Raw genomic sequence first — 19997 nt, 5'->3', positions numbered from 1 at the left:
CCTCACAGTCGTACTGGAGGCCAGAGTAATTCCATCCAGAGAGAAAGTATTATCTGATAAACTAGTTCTGAGATGTTTCGGTCCAAAAACAATGACCTCAGTCTTGTCCGAGTTTAATAGTAAAAAGTTGGAGGACATCCAGTCCTTTATGTCCTTTAGACACGCCTGTAGTCTGACTAGCGGCTCCGTTTCTTCAGGCTTCATGGATAAATACAGCTGGGTATCATCAGCATAACAATGAAAGTTTATGCCGTGCTTCTGGATGATGTTTTCTAGAGGGAGCATGTAGAGGGTGAACAGGATCGGTCCGAGCACAGAACCCTGTGGAACACCGTGGTTAACCCTTGTACCTGTGGAAGACACATCGTTAGTGTGAACAAAATGAAATCTGTCAGATAAATATGATTTAAACCAGCGCAGTGCTGTTCCTGTAATCCTGATCTCGTGTTCCAATCTGTGTAGCAGGATGCGATGATCTACGGTGTCGAAGGCAGCACTGAGATCCAGTAGAACGAGTACAGAGACGAGACCCCGGTCCGATGCCATGAGGAGGTCATTGGTGACTTTAAGCAGTGCTGTTTCTGTGCTGTGATGGGCTCTGAATCCAGACTGGAAAGCATCGAACAGACTGTTCCTACGCAGGTGGTCGTTTAGCTGACTTACAACAACTCTTTCGAGTAGTTTGGAGATAAAGGTGAGGTTGGAGATCGGTCTGTAGTTTCCTAGGACGTCCGGGTCCAGTGAAGGTTTTTTAAGTATCGGAATGATCACAGCAGTTTTAAAAGCCTGTGGTACATATCCTGTTTCCAGAGACAAGTTGATCTGTCCTAATATAGAGTCTCCGATCAGAGGAATAGCATCTTTGAGGAGCCGTGAAGGGATCGGATCCAGAAGACAGGTAGTAGATTTAGACTTGCTGATGCTGGTGGTCAGCTCAGGGAGGCCGATGGGCACGAAGCAGTCCAGAGTTAGATCAGGATCCGTTTCCAGAAGTGGCGGTGTATCCTCAGCGGTCACAGAGAGATTTTGGTTGATTTGTCCTCTAATAGTGGTGATTTTATCAGTGAAGAAGCTCATGAAGTCTTCACTACTAAGAGCTGCAGGAATGCGAGGCTCCACAGAGCTGTGGCTCTTTGTCAGTCTGGCCACGGCGTTAAAGAGAAAGCGTGGGTTGTTCTTGTTTTCTTCTATTAGTGATGAATAGTAGGCTGTCCTGGCTTTACGAAGGGCCTTCCTATACGTCAGCAGACTGTCTCTCCAGATCCTCCGGGAGTCATCTGATTTAGAGGACTGCCACATCCTCTCCATCCTACGTGTAATCCGTTTCAGTGATCGGATGTTTGAGTTGTACCACGGAGCTAGCCTCTTCTGGTTTGTAGTTTTCTTCTTCTTCAGTGGAGCAATCCTGTTTAAGACTGAGTGTAGTGTGTCTGCAGTGTTGTTGACAAAGCGGTCCAGCTCTGCAGGAGTAATATTTAAGTTGGTACCCCCATCAGTACTTGGGACTGTGGGGAGTACTGGTAGGATTGCTGTCCTAAACTGCTTTACGGCGTCTTCAGACAGACATCTGCTGTAGTAGACCTTTTCCTTAGGTGCTGGTAGGTCTGAAAGAGTTAAGCTGGATCCATACTCCGCGAGACAAAGAGCGGAGAACGCGCTCCACGGGTGGTAAGAGATACAAAAAAAAGGTCTTTTCCGCACTGAGGTACCATACTCCGCGAGACGCGTGTGTGCAGAACTCCTCATACGGCCCGCCCACTAAACTATAAGGAAAGACTTTACTGAGTTTTTTAACACACCACAAGGACTTGTGCCATGGCAAGAGGGCATTATACAGAGAGGGAGCCTGCAACAGCGTGAGATGTCCGATGAGTTGTGAAAATGCGACATTAAAAGTAACAATAGCAAAGATATACAGACATTGTTAACGAGCCTATTATGCCCGGGTATGTAGGAGTATATAGAATGGTAATAACAGTCACCATCTGGTATGTGTGAACGGCTGTCTGGAGTTATTGGTGACAAATCACCCTGACTTGCCTTTGTTTCTTTCTTTTATTGCTCATCATGCAAAACCGGTATGGTCTTATCTAAATCTGTTGAATCAGCGCTGTTTACACCTACCTATATACCTGGAGAGGCTCTTGCGCTTCTCCACTTTCATCACGCCCACAATAAATTCCGACCAATCACAGCATGGTTGCCGCACAGCCTTGAAAGACAAAGTTCGGCCCGGGCCCTGTGCACAAAAGTGCGGATCAGCGGGCGGTCAGAGACAAAAAATGACGTCATTTTGTGGGCGTAACGTCTGCAGGGGGGGAAAATGTCTTTGTCTCGCGGAGTATGGATCCAGCTTCAAAGTGAGTGATCTGAAAGAACAGGATTTTGAGACCACACTAGCAGGTTCTCCGCTTCCAGGCCGTAGGTGAGAACCAGGTCGAGGGTGTGACTGTGGCAGTGTGTGGGTTCATTTACTAACTGAGAGAACCCAACTGAATCCAAGAGTGAGTTGAAGGCAATCTTCAGACTGTCGGAGTCGACGTCCATATGAATGTTAAAGTCACCCACTATAATGACTTTATCTGTGCTAAGCACTAAACTTGATAAGAAGTCTGAAAACTCCAGCAGGAACTCTGAATAAGCAGCAGCAGGTGGACGATACACTACGACGAGTAAAACAAATTCTGACTTCTTCCAGCTTCCGTGAGACAGGCTGAGAGTGAGACTCTCAAAAGTATGAGTAGACTTAGGTTTAGGATTCATCTGAAGACTGGAGCGGTAGATTGCTGCCACTCCTCCTCCGCGACCTGTAACTCTAGGAACATGACAGTTAGTATAACAGGACGGAGTTGATTCATTTAAAGCAACATATTCTTCACCCTGTAACCAAGTCTCAGTGAGACAAAGTATATCAGTGTGATGATCAATAATTAGATCATTAACTAAGAGCGACTTAGAGTGTAGGGATCGTATGTTAAACAATCCACACCTGAGTGTTCTGTTACCTTGTTCTATGTGTTTGTGTGTGTTAGTGTGTATTTTTATGAGGTTATTATGATTAATATATCTTAACTTGTGTGCTTGATGAACTGTGGGAGGACGTGTGACCGTCACCACTTCAATAACATTATTAAGCTTAGTGTTTCTATGTGTATTTGTGTTTAATGTGTTTCTAACTGAGGGCGGCAGTCCTCCAGAAGCAGCAGAGAGGTGTGTAGGACAGCGACTCTGCCTCCTGGCCTCGACCCTGGGTTGTCAGGTTGGTCTAATAAACTTGGCTATGTTGCTAGAAATCAGAGCTGCACCACCCTGGGTGGGATGGATGCCGTCTCTCCTAATAAGGCCAGGTTTCCCCCAGAAAGTTTCCCAGTTATCTATAAAGGCCACGTTGTTTTCTGGACACCACCATGACAGCCAGCGACGGAGCGAGGACATGCGGCTAAACATGTCATCACTGGTCAGATTTGGGAGGGGACGAGAGAACGCTATGGACTCCGACATGTTTTTAGCTAAATTACACACCGACTCAATATTAACTTTAGTGACCTCTGACTGGCGAAGCCGGGTGTCATTAACACCGACGTGAATTATAATCCTACTGTATTTATGCTCATCTCTCGCCAGCAGCTTCAGGCTACCCTCTATGTCGCCCGCTCTGGCCCCCGGGATGCACTTAACTATAGCCGCTGGTGTCGGCTTTACATGCCGCAAAACAGAGTCGCCAATAACCAGGGTCGGCTTCTCAGCGGGTGTGTCGCCGAGTGGGGAAAAACGGTTCGATATGTCAAGCGGCTGGTGGTGAACCACGGGCCTTTGTTTCGGGCTACGCTTCCTTCGAACCGCCACCCAACCTCTCTGACTTCCCGGCTGCTCAGGGGCTGCCGGGGTGCGGCTAACATCAGCTAAGGCAGGCTGGTCCGCACAGGCTAACTGCTGCTGGCTAGCTACAGGTCTATTATCTAACACGCGGAGCCGACCCTCTAACTCGCTTAGCCTCGCCTCCAAGACTGTGAATAAGCTACACTTTGTGCACACCTCACGCTCACTAAAGGAGGCAGAGGAGTAGCTAAACATGTCACACACCGTGCAGTGAGCAGGAGAGGGAGATGCAGAGCGAGTGGAAGAAGCCATGCTAAGCGCTAATGCTAACCGCTAAGTTACGGTAAGCTTCGCTACAGTGGTAAACGAGAAGGGAACCCAGAAACTGGTGCACTTAACTCTAACACTACGGTGCTTGTGTATTACCACAATAAAAGCAAACACAATACGTCTAATGCAGAAAGTCCGTAGCACCAACAGCGCACACCAAGTGAACAAACAGGACAGTGTCGAAACAGGAAGTGACGCAATACGTTACCCACTGCCATTAAATGTAATGTAATGTTTTTTTCAGTTATATATGATGAACATATATATGATGAACATATACTGAAATCTGACATAGTATAATGTGTAGTTTTATTGTAATGGCCTCATTTTAATCTTCTGCTGTTCTGATATCTAGCCTTACTGTTATGGAGGTTCATTAAATGTAAAAAAAAGACATTAGTGAGTTTGATTTCTTGTGTTAATATTGAAATTCAAATTCTGCTTCACTGTCTACTGAATTACTTTTGGGAATAAAAGTGTATTCATGCTCACGATTCAAAAAATGTCTGTATGAATTTATATATTCATGAATAAACAGCATGTTGGTGTGAAAACGTTTTATTGTTGCCTCGAAGAGGAGGAGGAAGACCGAATGAAGCAGAAGATTAGCTGTAATGTTGTCATGTCCCCAGCTCGGCTGGGGGAACGGAGGACGCAAACATAAAACAGCTGAGATGCAATTCAGGCTTAAATTAAACACCTCTTAACTGTTTAAGAGAATTGGTTGGTTACAGGTAAAATACACATGAATACGCTAACAATAATTACAAATAGAAAACAGCAGGAACCAGTAAGAGCACTACACATGATTCAAAGTAAAACACACACAAAGTGAAAAAAACAAGAAGCTGCTAACAACCAACACACACCTCACGCTTACAAAATAAAATACAAACACAAGAAAGTTCTGTTCCTTATAAAATGTACAGAACAGCTGGAGGGAGGTATGAAAACTGGAGAATTACCCCTGATGAGTCTAAACTGAAATACTGGACGTGGTTTGTGTGTCGATTCCAAACAGAACTGGAAGAACACTATGGCTACTAATTTTATGACAAAGGTGAAATTCCCAGTGAGTGGAGAACACACACAAAAGAAGAAGCTATTCGAAGTCTGGATGAAATGTACAAACCGTGAGTGAACCAGCAGAATTATAACTGATCATGTGATTGTTCACACGGTAAAATCATTTAAAACAAAACACAGCCACTGATTTAATGATCACATGTGAACAGTTGAATCAAACCACAGTTGATACAGCATCAGCCTGTGAAAGACCAGAATGTGATCTAAACAAAAACAGGAAGTACTCTGTCTCCATGGTACTTGAATGCATCACATGTAACATTGAGTTCCAGCCATTAAATGTAATGTAATGTTTTTTTCAGTTATATATCCTTAAAAACGTTTTATGACTAATTGTAAGGTCACTGTTTTGATTGACAATTATGGAAATTGATAACTCCTATCTTGTACTCCTTCATTAAAAAGAAGAGCTCTCCTTTCATCTGTGGATTCTACAATTTATTTTATCAGATCTAAGTGAAGCAAACAGAACTACAATCTACCAGATTTATTCAAGTTCTCCAATAAGCTCCATAATTATCTGTATTTTCTTACATTTTGTTAACGTAATGAGATTAATGTACTTTTAGCAACTCATCATCTTTAAATAATTGCACTGTGGTTGCTTTCTAAACGAATCCTATGCATGATGTCTGTCTACTTTTTATCCCTTCATTATGCTACACTTACATCTGACCTATCAATAATTTATGAAGAATCATGTTTGTACAGCTGAATATTCCAGATTAACTACAGCAGGAAAATTATATCAACTTTAGAAGAATTCTTCTGAATACTTGAAACTAAGCATGCCTCTATTGTCATTTCACAATGTTTTTTTCGGCATGTAATAAAATGAAATGATGCATTTCTTGCACCTAATATATTTCAAAACCATGAAAGAATGGAATCTAAAAAACAAACCAAGATCATTTTAATTTAAACTTGTTAAATTTATTTTTTCACCTCCAGACATTTTCAATCAAAGATGAATTTTCCATGTATTGTAGAATCTGTTACACACATTAGGTCCAGCTTTGTTGTGTCTCAGCAGATCTTGAAGCAGGTCAGTTTGATGTCTCCTCTGATTCTGATGTAGCTGATGACGTCCATACCAACACGGTTGGGAAACCGGACTTCCTGTCCATCAGGGAGCTCCACCTCAAACACGTCTCCCACCAGCTTCAGCACAATCTGAGATATAGAAGAGGTCCTCATGAAGAAAAAGAGCAAACACAACCAAAACTATCCGCATGGTTAAATATCAGCAGCAAGTGATAGTGTAGGCTCAAAGTTCCGGGTGTTTTGAATATACTTCAGTCTGTTCTTAACACTCTTGTTCTCCTACAGTTTACACACATCTTCTCCTGGTTCCCTCACCTTCACGTCAGCACCCCTCTGCAGGGGGTTGTGTATTTCACGTTTTTCATCACCCCAACAGCCATCAGTCTTTGAGTTGCACACAAGAACAGCTCCATCAGTGTCGTCATGGAAACGGGGGTTGAAATGCAGCGCCAAGTCGTCCGAGTCACAGCCGAGGTCGATCTGGAACCTGAGTGATACCACACAGCTTCAATATTCAACGTACCATCACAAAAAATGAACTGCAAATTTACTGCAAGACTGCACAGATTTAAATTCACTGGGTTACAGGTTGCTATAAATATGTGTGGTTGGCTTACTGCTCAGCATCATGCATAATTGTGTCCTTTATTTTCAGCTGATCTCCAGCTCTCCATTCTTCAGTTCAAGTTCCTAAAAACACAGTTGTGTTGTTTTGTTGTTTAGAATCATGTAATTATAAAAGGCTTGTAACCAAACAAACGCACTTATGTGTAGTGTCACAAACTTACCATGCTCATGTTGGATGCTGATAAATAGTCCTGGAGAAGATGTAGGTGGATGGTTTTATACAAGCACAGCTGTTCTGGAGACAAAAAAGGACTGGTGTGATAGTCACTTATAAAGTAAGGCTCAATGACTGGACCTTTGTTACTCATGTGATACAATCATCATCATCATTAGCATCATTAGCATCACACAGCAAAAAAACAAAACACAGCCACTGATTTATTGATCATATTTGAACAGTTGAATTAAACCACAGTTGATCAGTCTGACATCAGAAAACGTTTGTTCACTGAGTCAGAGTATCAGTGAGAATTTCTGGAAAACGACCAGAAGTGATTTTTCTTAGTTTTTTTTTTTTTACTAAACCAAAGTATTTTCAGGGAATACAATTTAACAATTACTAAGAATCATGTGTAAACTGTTTTAAGATGTGATGTGATGTCAGACATGTAATTTCTGTTTCATTTCATCCTATTAATAGAAGGTTCCTTATGTTATTAAAATCAAATATCTGTGTTCTCTTGTATCTATTTTAAGTTGAAACATGATAAACACAATAAAAACACATTATCAGAGAATATGTTGTTGTATTTGACCTGTTATATTGACCTCATTTAATCAGCTTGTTTTATTCTTTATTTGTTCTGATTCAGCCGTGATGTAAACAATGAAAGTTAACATGTCTGAAGAATGTTATCATTCAACACATTCTGATTCTCTCATGTTGTTGATGGAAGTTTTGGAAAACTTATTGTGTGTTTTTTTTCTTTATTTTTGTGTGAATGTAGGGAAGATTTATTTACCAAACAGTTTAACTGATTCTAAATGATTTCTGTTTTGGTATATTGTGTCTGTATTTTAATCCGTAACATGATGAACATATACTGAAATCTGACATAGTATAATGTGTAGTTTTTTTAGCCTCATCTTAATCTTCTGCTGTTCTGATATCTAGCCTTACTGTGTAATGGAGGTTAATTAAATGTAAACAAAATTAGTTAGTTTAATTTCTTGTGTTACTAATGAAAGTAATTCAAATTCTGCTTTAATGTCTGATGTTTTACTTTTGGGAATAAAAGTGTATTCATGCTCAAAACAATTCAAATGTTAGTAAAAGACAAACACATATGTAGTATACACCATCAGCATTTCTGAACAGAGTGAATAGCATATTTCTGCTGACCTGTGTCAGATAGGACGTCTGTCCACTGGGCAGCCTCCTGGGATTCCTGTTTCTGTTCCATTCGTCTTCTCAGGAAGAAAAGATACTTGCTCCATTTCTGTCCTGGTGTATTACTTGTGGTGGCGAGTTAACAGTGGTTGGAGCCTACATGTGTTGGTTCAAAGCCACGCCTCGGTCCTCTCTGGTGTATTGCTTGTGGTGAGTTGAGGTAACGCACTGGACACGGCCTCTCAATACACAGCAGTAGCCTACCTGCATAACATAATCAAATAAATAACTTTAGATACAAATGAACTTCAAAACTCATGTGCAAAAACTTGTGTGCACTAAAAACAGAGCAATGTACAAAGTTGCCTCAGTATTAATATACACAGCATAGCATTAAAGTTTCTCAAAAGCAACTTTTGAATGTTCTTCAGCACAGCATTATTTATAATTTATATTTAATTATACAAGGACAGTATCTTTTAAAATGGCTCCAATACAGAAGATTAAACTATGTTCTTAAACCTGCATTATGGATCTTAAACATTACATTTACAGAATAAAACTGTTGGAGGATTTCCACTATGGAGGACTAATAAAGGATGATCTTATCTTACAGCACACGTCACTTCCATCAGTGCACCTTAGCAGTACAAATGCATACAGGCTAAATTCCATCATTTAGCATCTTTAGCTTGACAGTTAAGCTTGACTGGACTGGACACTGCTCAGTATCGTCCACGTTAGCTCAGCTGTTGTTATCTTCAGCCTGCTAGCTAGCAGTTTATAAACTGGGGCTTACCGTATTTGAATAGAAGCTCACTCTGACGGCCGTTCTGGGAGCAAAGATGTCATTAAAGTCTGCTGTTCTGATGAACTCCTGCTCGATAGAGAGCATAGCCAGGACGTTTAGTCTGTCTTACTTCGTAGAAAACACTTAAAAAATAAGTTTGAGTGATGAAACTCCTCATTCATGCTAGCGCCCGCCGTTTTTCTTCTTCTTCGTCTTTTTCTTCTTCTTCGGTTAAATGAAATCAGCCCAAATGACAAGTAAATCACGGGGGCGTGAAACGACACCTGTCAATCATTTACCCGGCGCCAGCCCGCTGCTGATTGGTCAGTCGGCCTGTGGGCTAAATGAAGTTAGCCTAAATGACCAGTAAACGGTGAGGGCGGAACATGATACCTGTCAATCATTTACACCCGGAAAATAAGATTGATGAACATGGGCTGCATTAAATTAACCCATTTAGAGATATCCTGTGTTATTCTTTTAACTATTTGGTGCTGTGCTTTAGGTTTCACTAAAATTAAATATTAAACTTATAAAAATCTTTTGTATGTTATTTAGACAATAACTTTCTCATCTTTATTAATTAACATAGGGAGGGTTTAACCCCACGAGCCCATTTATACCAGGCGTCACTGGTCATGTTTTAATGTTGTATGTTGTCATTTGCTGGTAAATTAAATAATAAATGTTGATTCACCCTCCACTTAAAGACGTCCAATGAATCACTTCTCTGGATTCAAATGTCCCTCCTCATCTCTCCATCACCAGCAGAGGTGAACAAATGGTAAGCAGTGCTGCAGAGATAGAAAAAAAGAAACCTGTTGATCACTTCCTGTGTGCAGAAACACATCCTTCATTATATATGTTAAATATGTATATGTTATATATGGACCAATCAGAGCTGATCAGCTGTCTGCAGAGTCTGAGCTGGAAATCCCCCCTCTGTCTCCACATTTATTACCCAGCTCATGAAGAATTTGAACAAACATAATTCATAATTTTATCAGCAGAGCATTTTCAGCCCTTTCAGCAGCTTCATGCTGCTTTCGTTTTGTACCACCTGTCAGACTCAGCAGTGTGGTTTACTGTGAAAAGCACCTAAAGTTAGTGCTGGGGTTGGTACAGACTGCCACCCTGTGGTGAAGAAGTGTAACTGACATCTTTACAAGGCCCATTATTTTCTTTTCATCAGTTTGAAGCTTACAGGTGCTGCACTTCCTCTGAGTGATCCAGGATGTTATGATGTTGTTACCCCTAAGATGCCTTAAAATGTATCACTGTAATACTACAGGATGGGTGAAATCGTGTCTCACCTGCTGTCAGTCTAAGAGGTCAAGCTGCACAGAGACCCTTTTTCTTTTATGCAGTCCATCATTTGAACCTTTTTTAATTCATGCTGACAGACAGAAAGTCGATGAATAAAACAGGAAGTACAACAGCTCTTTCTCTCAGTAAGAAGTCACTGGAGAGCAGGACTTTTGGGACAGTGTCCTCTGTGTCTTGTTTTTGTCTTCCTGCAAGTCTACAGTCTGGATTTGTCACGTTGCCCCACCTCTCTCGTCTGGAAAGACAGTTCCAAGATGGCGACATCCACAAAGACCTTGCTCCAGGCATCACGCTGACACGTTCAGACTCCCTCACCTCCTTCACCGTGGACCTCGGCCCCTCTCTCATGACTGAGATGCTGAGCTTCATCGAGAACCCCGACTGTCTTCAGATATCTGGTCACAGCCAGGCAGCAGGTGAGGAAGAGGATGGAGAGGAAGATGAAGACAGCTCTCTAACAGACACACCTGTGCAGACCCCTGCAGTGACTTCACCCAGCCCTTCCACAGGCTGGATTACAAACAGCAGGGGGCGCACCTGTAGCTCTAACTGGACAGAGGAGGAAAAGAGGTCTGTGAGGACACCTGATGGGTCCACTGGGTCTCCTCAGAGAGCAGAGCCTGGGATGGAGGCTGAAAGGTTCCAGAGGGCAGCTGACGTGCTGTCCCGTCATTATGGTGGAGGGTCCTTCACAAAAGGAAGGAGGACGAGCAGCAGCAGCTCGTCTCCGGCTGTTTCCCAAAACCACAAACCATCACACGCCTTAACCGAGGACGAGGAAGAGATCAAGGTCTAGAGACTCAGACCTCCTTCAGACCTGAGTTCATAAAGACCTAGGAGAGGAAAGACATGGAAACAAGAGTCTGGTTACTGATCCACTTTCAGACAGGAGCAGGATCTAATTCAATTCAATTCAGTTTTATTTATATAGCGCATATTACAATCAGACATTGTCTCAAAGCGCTTCACAGGAACCCCCCTAAGAGCACTGTGGCAAGGAAAAACTCCCTTTAAGAGGAAGAAACCTTGAGCAGGACCCGTCAACTTAAGGGGGAACCAGTCCTGCTGCTAGTCAGAGAGGATGAGGGAGAGAGAGAGAGAGAGAGAGAGAGAAAGAGAGGATGAAGGAGAAAGAGAGAGAGGGAGAGAGGAGCAAACATGATACAAACATGATACAGTACAGAGCAAACATGACAGCAAGATGAAACAGTGATTATATTGTAATAGATATCTATATATATCGTCGGTCCATAAGTAGGAATAGTAATTTGATAGTAAAGATGAGCAGCAGGGGCTAGTGAAGTCGATGAGCACAGGAGAGACTGCAGGTCAGTATGCAGGTCTTGAGACCTGCAAAGAGAGAGAGCGAGAGCGAGGCACAGAACTACAAGGAAGACAGTTAACACAGATTATGAGACGATATTACCCAGTATGATCCAGACTAAGGAGAGTGGAGGAGAGGTCAGAGGGTGTTCAGAGGATCGTGTTTGTGCCCCCCGACAACGTAGAGCAAGAGAGACTTCACGGGCCGGACTGCAGGTCATCATCCAGGTCTTGAGACCAGTGTGAGCCAGACTAAGGAGAGAAAAGAGAGGTTAGAGGGTGAGAGGGAAACTGCTCAGTGGATCATGTTTGTGCCCCCCGACAACGTAGGCCTAGAGCAGCATAGCTGTGCTACACACTAGGTCTAAGGCTTAAGCTGGATCCATACTCCGCGAGACAAACGGCGGAGAGCGCACTCCACGGGTGGTAAGAGACACAAAAAAAAAAGTCTTTTCCGCACTGAGGTACCATACTCCGCGAGACGTGTGTCTGCAGAACTCCTCATACGGCCCGCCCACTGCAGCGCACGTCACCAGACACCAAACAAGAACAACATCACACACAGCCCACCTCCAGTGTTTGCGAACAGAGGAACAGAGGAAGATACAGCAGTTGACATTATGGATTTTGCAGCTTTGTTAATGCAGATGGACGAGGAGACGAACATGCATAAAGAGGATGAAGAAGAAGAGGAGTTGTTGCTGCTATGCACGGAGTTTGCGAGAAAAAGGCAACGTAGGTGGCACGTCCGGCCACTCAATGCAACAAGAGTCGAGCAGGGAGAGTACAGAGTCCTGGTGCAACAGATGCGGCAGATGGATGACAAGAGGCACTTTAGCTATTTCAGGATGTCGGCCGGACGTTTTGACGACCTTGTCCGTCGGATCACGCCGTTCATCCAGCATGCACCCACACACAGCATTCCCATCTCTATCCAGGAGAGATTGGCAGTCACACTGCGCATATTAGCTTCTGGGAGCTCACAGGCCAGTGTCGCCGCCAGCTACAAATTGGGACTGACAACAGTTTGTGATATTGTTTCCGAAGTGTCCAAGGCCATCTGGCTTGCCCTGCACAACGAGTTTGTGGCCTTTCCATCACCGACACAGATGGCCGACATAGCTGTGGACTTTTGGAGGCTGTGGAATTTTCCAAATTGTGTTGGGGCTATAGATGGAAAACATGTGAAAATCAAAGCACCTCCAAGAGCAGGAAGTGACTACTTTAATTACAAAGGTCAGCACTCCATTGTTTTGTTGGCTGTGTGTGACGCGCGACATAGATTTACCATGGTCGACGTGGGTGCCTATGGTAAAGAGAGCGATGGAGGAGTTTTTGATAAGAGCAACTTTGGGTCCGCTCTCAAGAATGGCCAGCTTCCTTTACCACCACCTGCTTGTCTTCCCGGCACGACCATCAAGACTCCACATGTGTTTGTGGGAGATGCTGCATTCCCCCTGCTTGTGAACCTCTCGCGTCCATTTCCAGGTAAGTGTCTCTGTATGCAGTAAATGAAACTTGATAGTGACGGTAAACAATAATAATAGTAATAATTTTTGTGTATCTGCTTAGATCGCAACCTCACGATGAAGGAGCGGATCTACAATTACCGCCACTGCCGTGCCCGGCGAGTTATTGAAAACGCATTTGGCATCCTTACAGCAAGATGGCGAATTCTTGGTCGGCCGATGGAATGCAGGCCTGACAAGGCCGTGGATATTGTCAAGGCCAGTATTGCCCTCCACAACTACCTTTCCTGCACAGACGCAGCAAATGATCCAGCAGTGAGATACCTCCCGGAAAACTTTGCCGACTCGACTTCTGCTAATGGGGGGATGCTGCGGGGAGAGTGGAGGAGACAGGTGGAAGCAGACTGCAATCTCCAGGACACAGGGAGACTGTCAGGAGCCAGAGCATCCCGGGCTGCCCAAACTATAAGGAAAGACTTTACTGAGTTTTTTAACACACCACAAGGACTTGTGCCGTGGCAAGAGGGCATTATACAGAGAGGGTGCCTGCAACAGCATGAGATGCGCGATTAAAAGTAACAATAGCAAAGATTCAGTGTTTGTGCTTGCCTTTATGACCGCATTTGCACATCTACTGCGTTCCAATGTGCCTGCAATATTTCAAACTGTCCGGTGATGAGCTGTGAAGATGCGACATTAAAAGTAACAATAGCAATCATCATCCGGTGATGAGTCACCATCTGATATGTGTGAATGGCTGTCTGGAGTTATTGGTGACAAATCACCCTTTACTTTCCTTTCTTGTGTATTGCTCATCATGCGAAACCAGTATGGTCTTATAAAATGCAAAGATGCACTTTGGTACTGAACACACGCGCTTTATTGATTAAAAAAAAGGGGGGGGGGGGGTATACAGGGACACATTCAAGATAACATTTCAATTGCAGCATTGCCTTGTTCGACCTCTTGCTCAGTCTTGTGCATGAGGTTCTGCAACTGCCACTTGAAGTTTCTGAGCGCCTGTGGTGGTAGTGCCCTCATGAAATCGGTAACATGAAGCATATATCTTGCACAGGGGTCCATCAGCTGCTGTACGGCGTCCCTCCGTCCTGCCTGCATCAATTCTTCCCGTTCTGCCCTTCGTTTGTCAAGGATTTCAAGAGCACCTTCGAAATCCAGACATGTCTGATTGCCTCGCATTCGCTTCCTCCCTGTTCGCCGTGGAGATGGTGGAGTTGCGGGCAGAGGAACTGTGCGCCCATGCAGCGGAGTGGATGCCACAGGCGGCGCAGCATCCAGTACTGTGTACTCCAGCTCTGCTATGCTGCATACATCTGTGGTGCATGATCCCCCCTCTTCCGGGTCCGCTACAGATTGCTGAGAAGCAAATTAATAGCACCGGTGTTACAACCCAAGACACACAACTGATATTAATTTTACATCACACACGCTCACCTCGTCTAGTGTATCCAGGTCCAAGTTGGTTGATGTTTCCCGGTGTTTCACGTGAGGTTCGAGCCACTGTAGCGCCGTGTATACTACAGGGAATTTCTGCCCACCGGGATCACCACTTTTGCAATTGTGCACACGGCGTTTTGCCTTTGCAAATCTGTCGCGCAGGTGGCGCCACTTTTTGCGACACACACTCTCTTCCTTGCAAAGTACCGCTGCTATCTCCTTCCAGGAGTTGTTGGCCATCTGCGTGTCTTTATAGGTCCTCAGCGATGTGTTGTAGAGATGCTCGTATCTCCTCACTGCCTCAGCAAGCTGCTCCTCAAAAACATCCATCGTTGTATTTTTTTAATCTGTTGAATCACTGCTGTTTATACACCAACCTATATACCTGGAGAGCCTCATGCGCTTCTCCACATTCATCACGCCCACATCACGCCCACAATAAATTCCGACCAATCACAGCATGGTCGCCGCACAGCCTTGAAAGACAAAGTTCGGCCCGGGCCCTGTGCACAGGAGTGCGGATCAGCGGGCGGTCAGAGACAAAAAATGACGTCATTTTGTGGGCGTAACGTCTGCAGGAGGGGAAAATGTCTTTGTCTCGCGGAGTATGGATCCAGCTTAACTGTACGCCTTACTAAACAGAAAAGTTTTAAGTCTAGTCTTAAAGGTGGAGGCAGTGTCTGCCTCTCGGACCCAGATTGGTAACTGGTTCCATAATAGCGGTGCCTGATAGCTGAAAGCTCGTCCTCCCATTCTACTTCTATGAATCCTAGGAACTACTAGTAAACCTGCACTCAGAGATCTGAGTGTCCTATTAGGAACATATGGTACAATCAGGTCCTGCAGATACAATGGAGCAAGTCCATGAAGAGCCTTGTAGGTTAGAAGAAGGATCTTGAAGTGTATTCTTGAGTCCACTGGGAGCCAGTGAAGAGACGCTAGGACAGGAGAGATATGATCCCTTTGGCTGCATCCTGTCAGAACTCTAGCTGCTGCGTTCTGGATCAGCTGCAGACTGTTGATGGAGTAATGTGGACATCCTGACAATAAAGAGTTGCAGTAGTCCAGTCTTGAAGTGACAAAAGCATGGATGAGCTTTTCAGCATCACTCTGAGAGAGGATGCTCCTGATCTTAGTAATATTACGCAGGTGAAAGAAAGCGGTCCTGGAGACCTGCTTAATATGAGAGACAAATGACATGTCTTGATCAAAGATAACTCCAAGGTTCCTCACAGTCGTACTGGAGGCCAGAGTAATTCCATCCAGGGAGAAAGTATTATCTGATAAACTAGTTCTGAGATGTTTCGGTCCAAAAACAATGACCTCAGTCTTGTCCGAGTTTAATAGTAAAAAGTTGGAGGACATCCAGTCCTTTATGTCCTTTAGACACGCCTGTAGTCTGACTAGCGGCTCCGTTTCTTCAGGCTTCATGGATAAATACAGCTGGGTATCATCAGCATAACAATGAAAGTTTATGCCATGCTTCTGGATGATGTTTCCTAGAGGGAGCATGTAGAGGGTGAACAGGATCGGTCCGAGCACAGAACCCTGTGGAACACCGTGGTTAACCCTTGTACCTGTGGAAGACACATCGTTAGTGTGAACAAAATGAAATCTGTCAGATAAATATGATTTAAACCAGCGCAGTGCTGTTCCTGTAATCCTGATCTCGTGTTCCAATCTGTGTAGCAGGATGCGATGGTCTACGGTGTCGAAGGCAGCACTGAGATCCAGTAGAACGAGTACAGAGACGAGACCCCGGTCCGATGCCATGAGGAGGTCATTGGTGACTTTAAGCAGTGCTGTTTCTGTGCTGTGATGGGCTCTGAAACCAGACTGGAAAGCATCAAACAGACTGTTACTACACAGGTGGTCGTTTAGCTGACTTACAACAGCTCTTTCAAGTAGTTTGGAGATAAAGGTGAGGTTGGAGATCGGTCTGTAGTTTCCTAGGACGTCCGGGTCCAGTGAAGGTTTTTTAAGTATCGGAATGATCACAGCAGTTTTAAAAGCCTGTGGTACATATCCTGTTTCCAGAGACAAGTTGATCTGTCCTAATATAGAGTCTCCGATCAGAGGAATAGCATCCTTGAGGAGCTGTGAAGGGATCGGATCCAGAAGACAGGTAGTAGGTTTAGACTTGCTGATGCTGGTGGTCAGCTCAGGGAGGCCGATGGGCGCGAAGCAGTCCAGAGTTAGATCAGGATCCGTTTCCAGAAGTGGCGGTGTATCCTCAGCGGTCACAGAGAGATTGTGGTTGATTTGTCCTCTAATAGTGGTGATTTTATCAGTGAAGAAGCTCATGAAGTCTTCACTACTAAGAGCTGCAGGAATGCGAGGCTCCACAGAGCTGTGGCTCTTTGTCAGCCTGGCCACGGCGTTAAAGAGAAAGCGCGGGTTGTTCTTGTTTTCTTCTATTAGTGATGAATAGTAGGCTGTCCTGGCTTTACGAAGGGCCTTCTTATACGTCAGCAGACTGTCTCTCCAGGCCCTCCGGGAGTCATCTGATTTAGAGGACTGCCACATCCTCTCCATCCTACGTGTAATCCGTTTCAGTGATCGGATGTTTGAGTTGTACCACGGAGCTAGCCTCTTCTGGTTTGTAGTTTTCTTCTTCTTCAGTGGAGCAATCCTGTTTAAGACTGAGTGTAGTGTGTCTGCAGTGTTGTTGACAAAGCGGTCCAGCTCTGCAGGAGTAACATTTAAGTTGGTACCCCCATCAGTACTTGGGACTGTGGGGAGTACTGGTAGGATTGCTGTCCTAAACTGCTTTACGGCGTCTTCAGACAGACATCTGCTGTAGTAGACCTTTTCCTCAGGTGCTGGTAGGTCTGAAAGAGAGAAGTCAAAAGTTATTAATGAGTGATCTGAAAGAACAGGATTTTGAGACCACACTAGCAGGTTCTCAGCTTCCAGGCCGTAGGTGAGAACCAGGTCGAGGGTGTGACTGTGACAGTGTGTGGGTTCATTTACTAACTGAGAGAACCCAACTGAATCCAAGAGTGAGTTGAAGGCAATCTTCAGACTGTCGGAGTCGACGTCCATATGAATGTTAAAGTCACCCACTATAATGACTTTATCTGTGCTAAGCACTAAACTTGATAAGAAGTCTGAAAACTCCAGCAGGAACTCTGAATAAGCAGCAGCAGGTGGACGATACACTACGACGAGTAAAACAAATTCTGACTTCTTCCAGCTTCCGTGAGACAGGCTGAGAGTGAGACTCTCAAAAGAAGTATGAGTAGACTTAGGTTTAGGATTCATCTGAAGACTGGAGCGGTAGATTGCTGCCACTCCTCCTCCGCGACCTGTAACTCTAGGAACATGACAGTTAGTATAACAGGACGGAGTTGATTCATTTAAAGCAACATATTCTTCACCCTGTAACCAAGTCTCAGTGAGACAAAGTATATCAGTGTGATGATCAATAATTAGATCATTAACTAAGAGCGACTTAGAGTGTAGGGATCGTATGTTAAACAATCCACACCTGAGTGTTCTGTTACCTTGTTCTATGTGTTTGTGTGTGTTAGTGTGTATTTTTATGAGGTTATTATGATTAATATATCTTAACTTGTGTGCTTGATGAACTGTGGGAGGACGTGTGACCGTCACCACTTCAATAACATTATTAAGCTTAGTGTTTCTATGTGTATTTGTGTTTAATGTGTTTCTAACTGAGGGCGGCAGTCCTCCAGAAGCAGCAGAGAGGTGTGTAGGACAGCGACTCTGCCTCCTGGCCTCGACCCTGGGTTGTCAGGTTGGTCTAATAAACTTGGCTATGTTGCTAGAAATCAGAGCTGCACCACCCTGGGTGGGATGGATGCCGTCTCTCCTAATAAGGCCAGGTTTCCCCCAGAAAGTTTCCCAGTTATCTATAAAGGCCACGTTGTTTTCTGGACACCACCATGACAGCCAGCGACGGAGCGAGGACATGCGGCTAAACATGTCATCACTGGTCAGATTTGGGAGGGGACCAGAGAACGCTACGGAGTCCGACATGGTTTTAGCTAAATTACACACCGACTCAATATTAACTTTAGTGACCTCTGACTGGCGAAGCCGGGTGTCATTAACACCGACGTGAATTATAATCCTACTGTATTTATGCTTATCTCTCGCCAGCAGCTTCAGGCTACCCTCTATGTCGCCCGCTCTGGCCCCCGGGATGCACTTAACTATAGCCGCTGGTGTCGGCTTTACATGCCGCAAAACAGAGTCGCCAATAACCAGGGTCGGCTTCTCAGCGGGTGTGTCGCCGAGTGGGGAAAAACGGTTCGATATGTCAAGCGGCTGGTGGTGAACCACGGGCCTTTGTTTCGGGCTACGCTTCCTTCGAACCGCCACCCAACCTCTCTGACTTCCCGGCTGCTCAGGGGCTGCCGGGGTGCGGATAACATCAGCTAAGGCAGGCTGGTCCGCACAGGCTAACTGCTGCTGGCTAGCTGCTGTGGCTACAGGTCTATTATCTAACATGCGGAGCCGACCCTCTAACTCGCTTAGCCTCGCCTCCAAGACTGTGAATAAGCTACACTTTGTGCACACCTCATGCTCACTAAAGGAGGCAGAGGAGTAACTGAACATGTCACACACCGTGCAGTGAGCAGGAGAGGGAGATGCAGAGCGAGTGGAAGAAGCCATGCTAAGCGCTAATGCTAACCGCTAAGTTACGGTAAGCTTCGCTACAGTGGTAAACGAGAAGGGAACCCAGAAACTGGTGCACTTAACTCTAACACTACGGTGCTTGTGTATTACCACAATAAAAGCAAACACAATATGTCTAATGCAGAAAGTCCGTAGCACCAACAGCGCACACCAAGTGAACAAACAGGACAGTGTCGAAACAGGAAGTGACGCAGTACGTTACCCACTGACGCAATACGATCTGGATCCTTCACCGCCCCTCCTCTCTGCACTACATTACTGCTGTGATACACAGATTTGAGTGTTCTCAGTAAAACCTTAACATCACAACGTTCAGCACCAATAAAGACGATCAGCTTCAAAAGTGAATTTACAGTCATTAGACTAAAAAATCATTTTTTACACTTATAAAGTTCTAATATTCCTCTGATCTCTGTCCGCTGACTGCACCTGTAACCTGCATAATATCCAGTTATCTGTCCGTCAGTATTAGATTTCATTTCCTGATCATTTCAGGCCGATGTATTAAAAGACTGAATGTTTCTTTTACTTTGTTTGATGTTTTTATTACTATAATGTTTAGAATTAAAAATCTGATGCAAAGCATGTTTATTTAAACTTTAACCGATATAAATGAAGCTCAGCAAAAACAGGAAGACAATCTCCTCACATGTTCACTAACTCTGTTTTTCTAATCAGCTGTGGATCAGATCCTGACAGTCAGCTAGTCGATGCTATTGGATTTTACATG

The 19997-nt window shown here is 44.4% G+C and overlaps 3 protein-coding genes across 4 annotated transcripts; 1 reads left to right on the top strand and 2 right to left on the bottom strand.

The window, feature by feature from the left end:
* Positions 1 to 6174: 6174 nt before the first annotated feature.
* On the bottom strand, positions 6175 to 9240 carry LOC114440264 (galectin-1-like). 2 transcript variants are annotated; one of them, XM_028412609.1, is made up of 6 exons: positions 9036 to 9240; positions 8249 to 8500; positions 7068 to 7141; positions 6897 to 6969; positions 6595 to 6766; positions 6175 to 6408 (listed from the first exon to the last, which is right to left on the bottom strand). In XM_028412609.1, exons 4-6 carry the CDS (start codon positions 6911 to 6913, stop codon positions 6262 to 6264), a joined length of 336 nt encoding a protein of 111 aa, XP_028268410.1. In that variant the 5' UTR covers positions 6914 to 6969; positions 7068 to 7141; positions 8249 to 8500; positions 9036 to 9240; the 3' UTR covers positions 6175 to 6261. The 2 variants fall into 2 exon arrangements, with proteins under 2 accessions (XP_028268410.1, XP_028268411.1); XM_028412610.1 differs by having other exon boundaries at positions 8249 to 8496.
* Positions 9241 to 10440: 1200 nt separating this feature from the next.
* On the top strand, positions 10441 to 11230 carry cdc42ep1b (CDC42 effector protein (Rho GTPase binding) 1b). The gene has a single exon (XM_028412202.1). The coding sequence runs from the start codon at positions 10441 to 10443 to the stop codon at positions 11146 to 11148; it is 708 nt and encodes a 235-aa protein (XP_028268003.1). The 3' UTR covers positions 11149 to 11230.
* Positions 11231 to 14006: 2776 nt separating this feature from the next.
* On the bottom strand, positions 14007 to 15021 carry LOC114440380 (uncharacterized). Its single transcript, XM_028412808.1, has 2 exons — positions 14600 to 15021; positions 14007 to 14521 (listed from the first exon to the last, which is right to left on the bottom strand). The coding sequence occupies exons 1-2, from the start codon at positions 14930 to 14932 to the stop codon at positions 14069 to 14071; spliced, it is 786 nt and encodes a 261-aa protein (XP_028268609.1). The 5' UTR covers positions 14933 to 15021; the 3' UTR covers positions 14007 to 14068.
* Between the last annotated feature and the right edge of the window lie 4976 nt (positions 15022 to 19997).

The sequence above is a fragment of the Parambassis ranga genome, chromosome 8 (genome assembly GCF_900634625.1).
Source record: "Parambassis ranga chromosome 8, fParRan2.1, whole genome shotgun sequence".
NCBI lineage: Eukaryota > Metazoa > Chordata > Actinopteri > Ambassidae > Parambassis > Parambassis ranga.
Note: the sequence above shows the minus strand (reverse complement) of the source record. Positions and strands in the feature narration are given on the sequence as shown.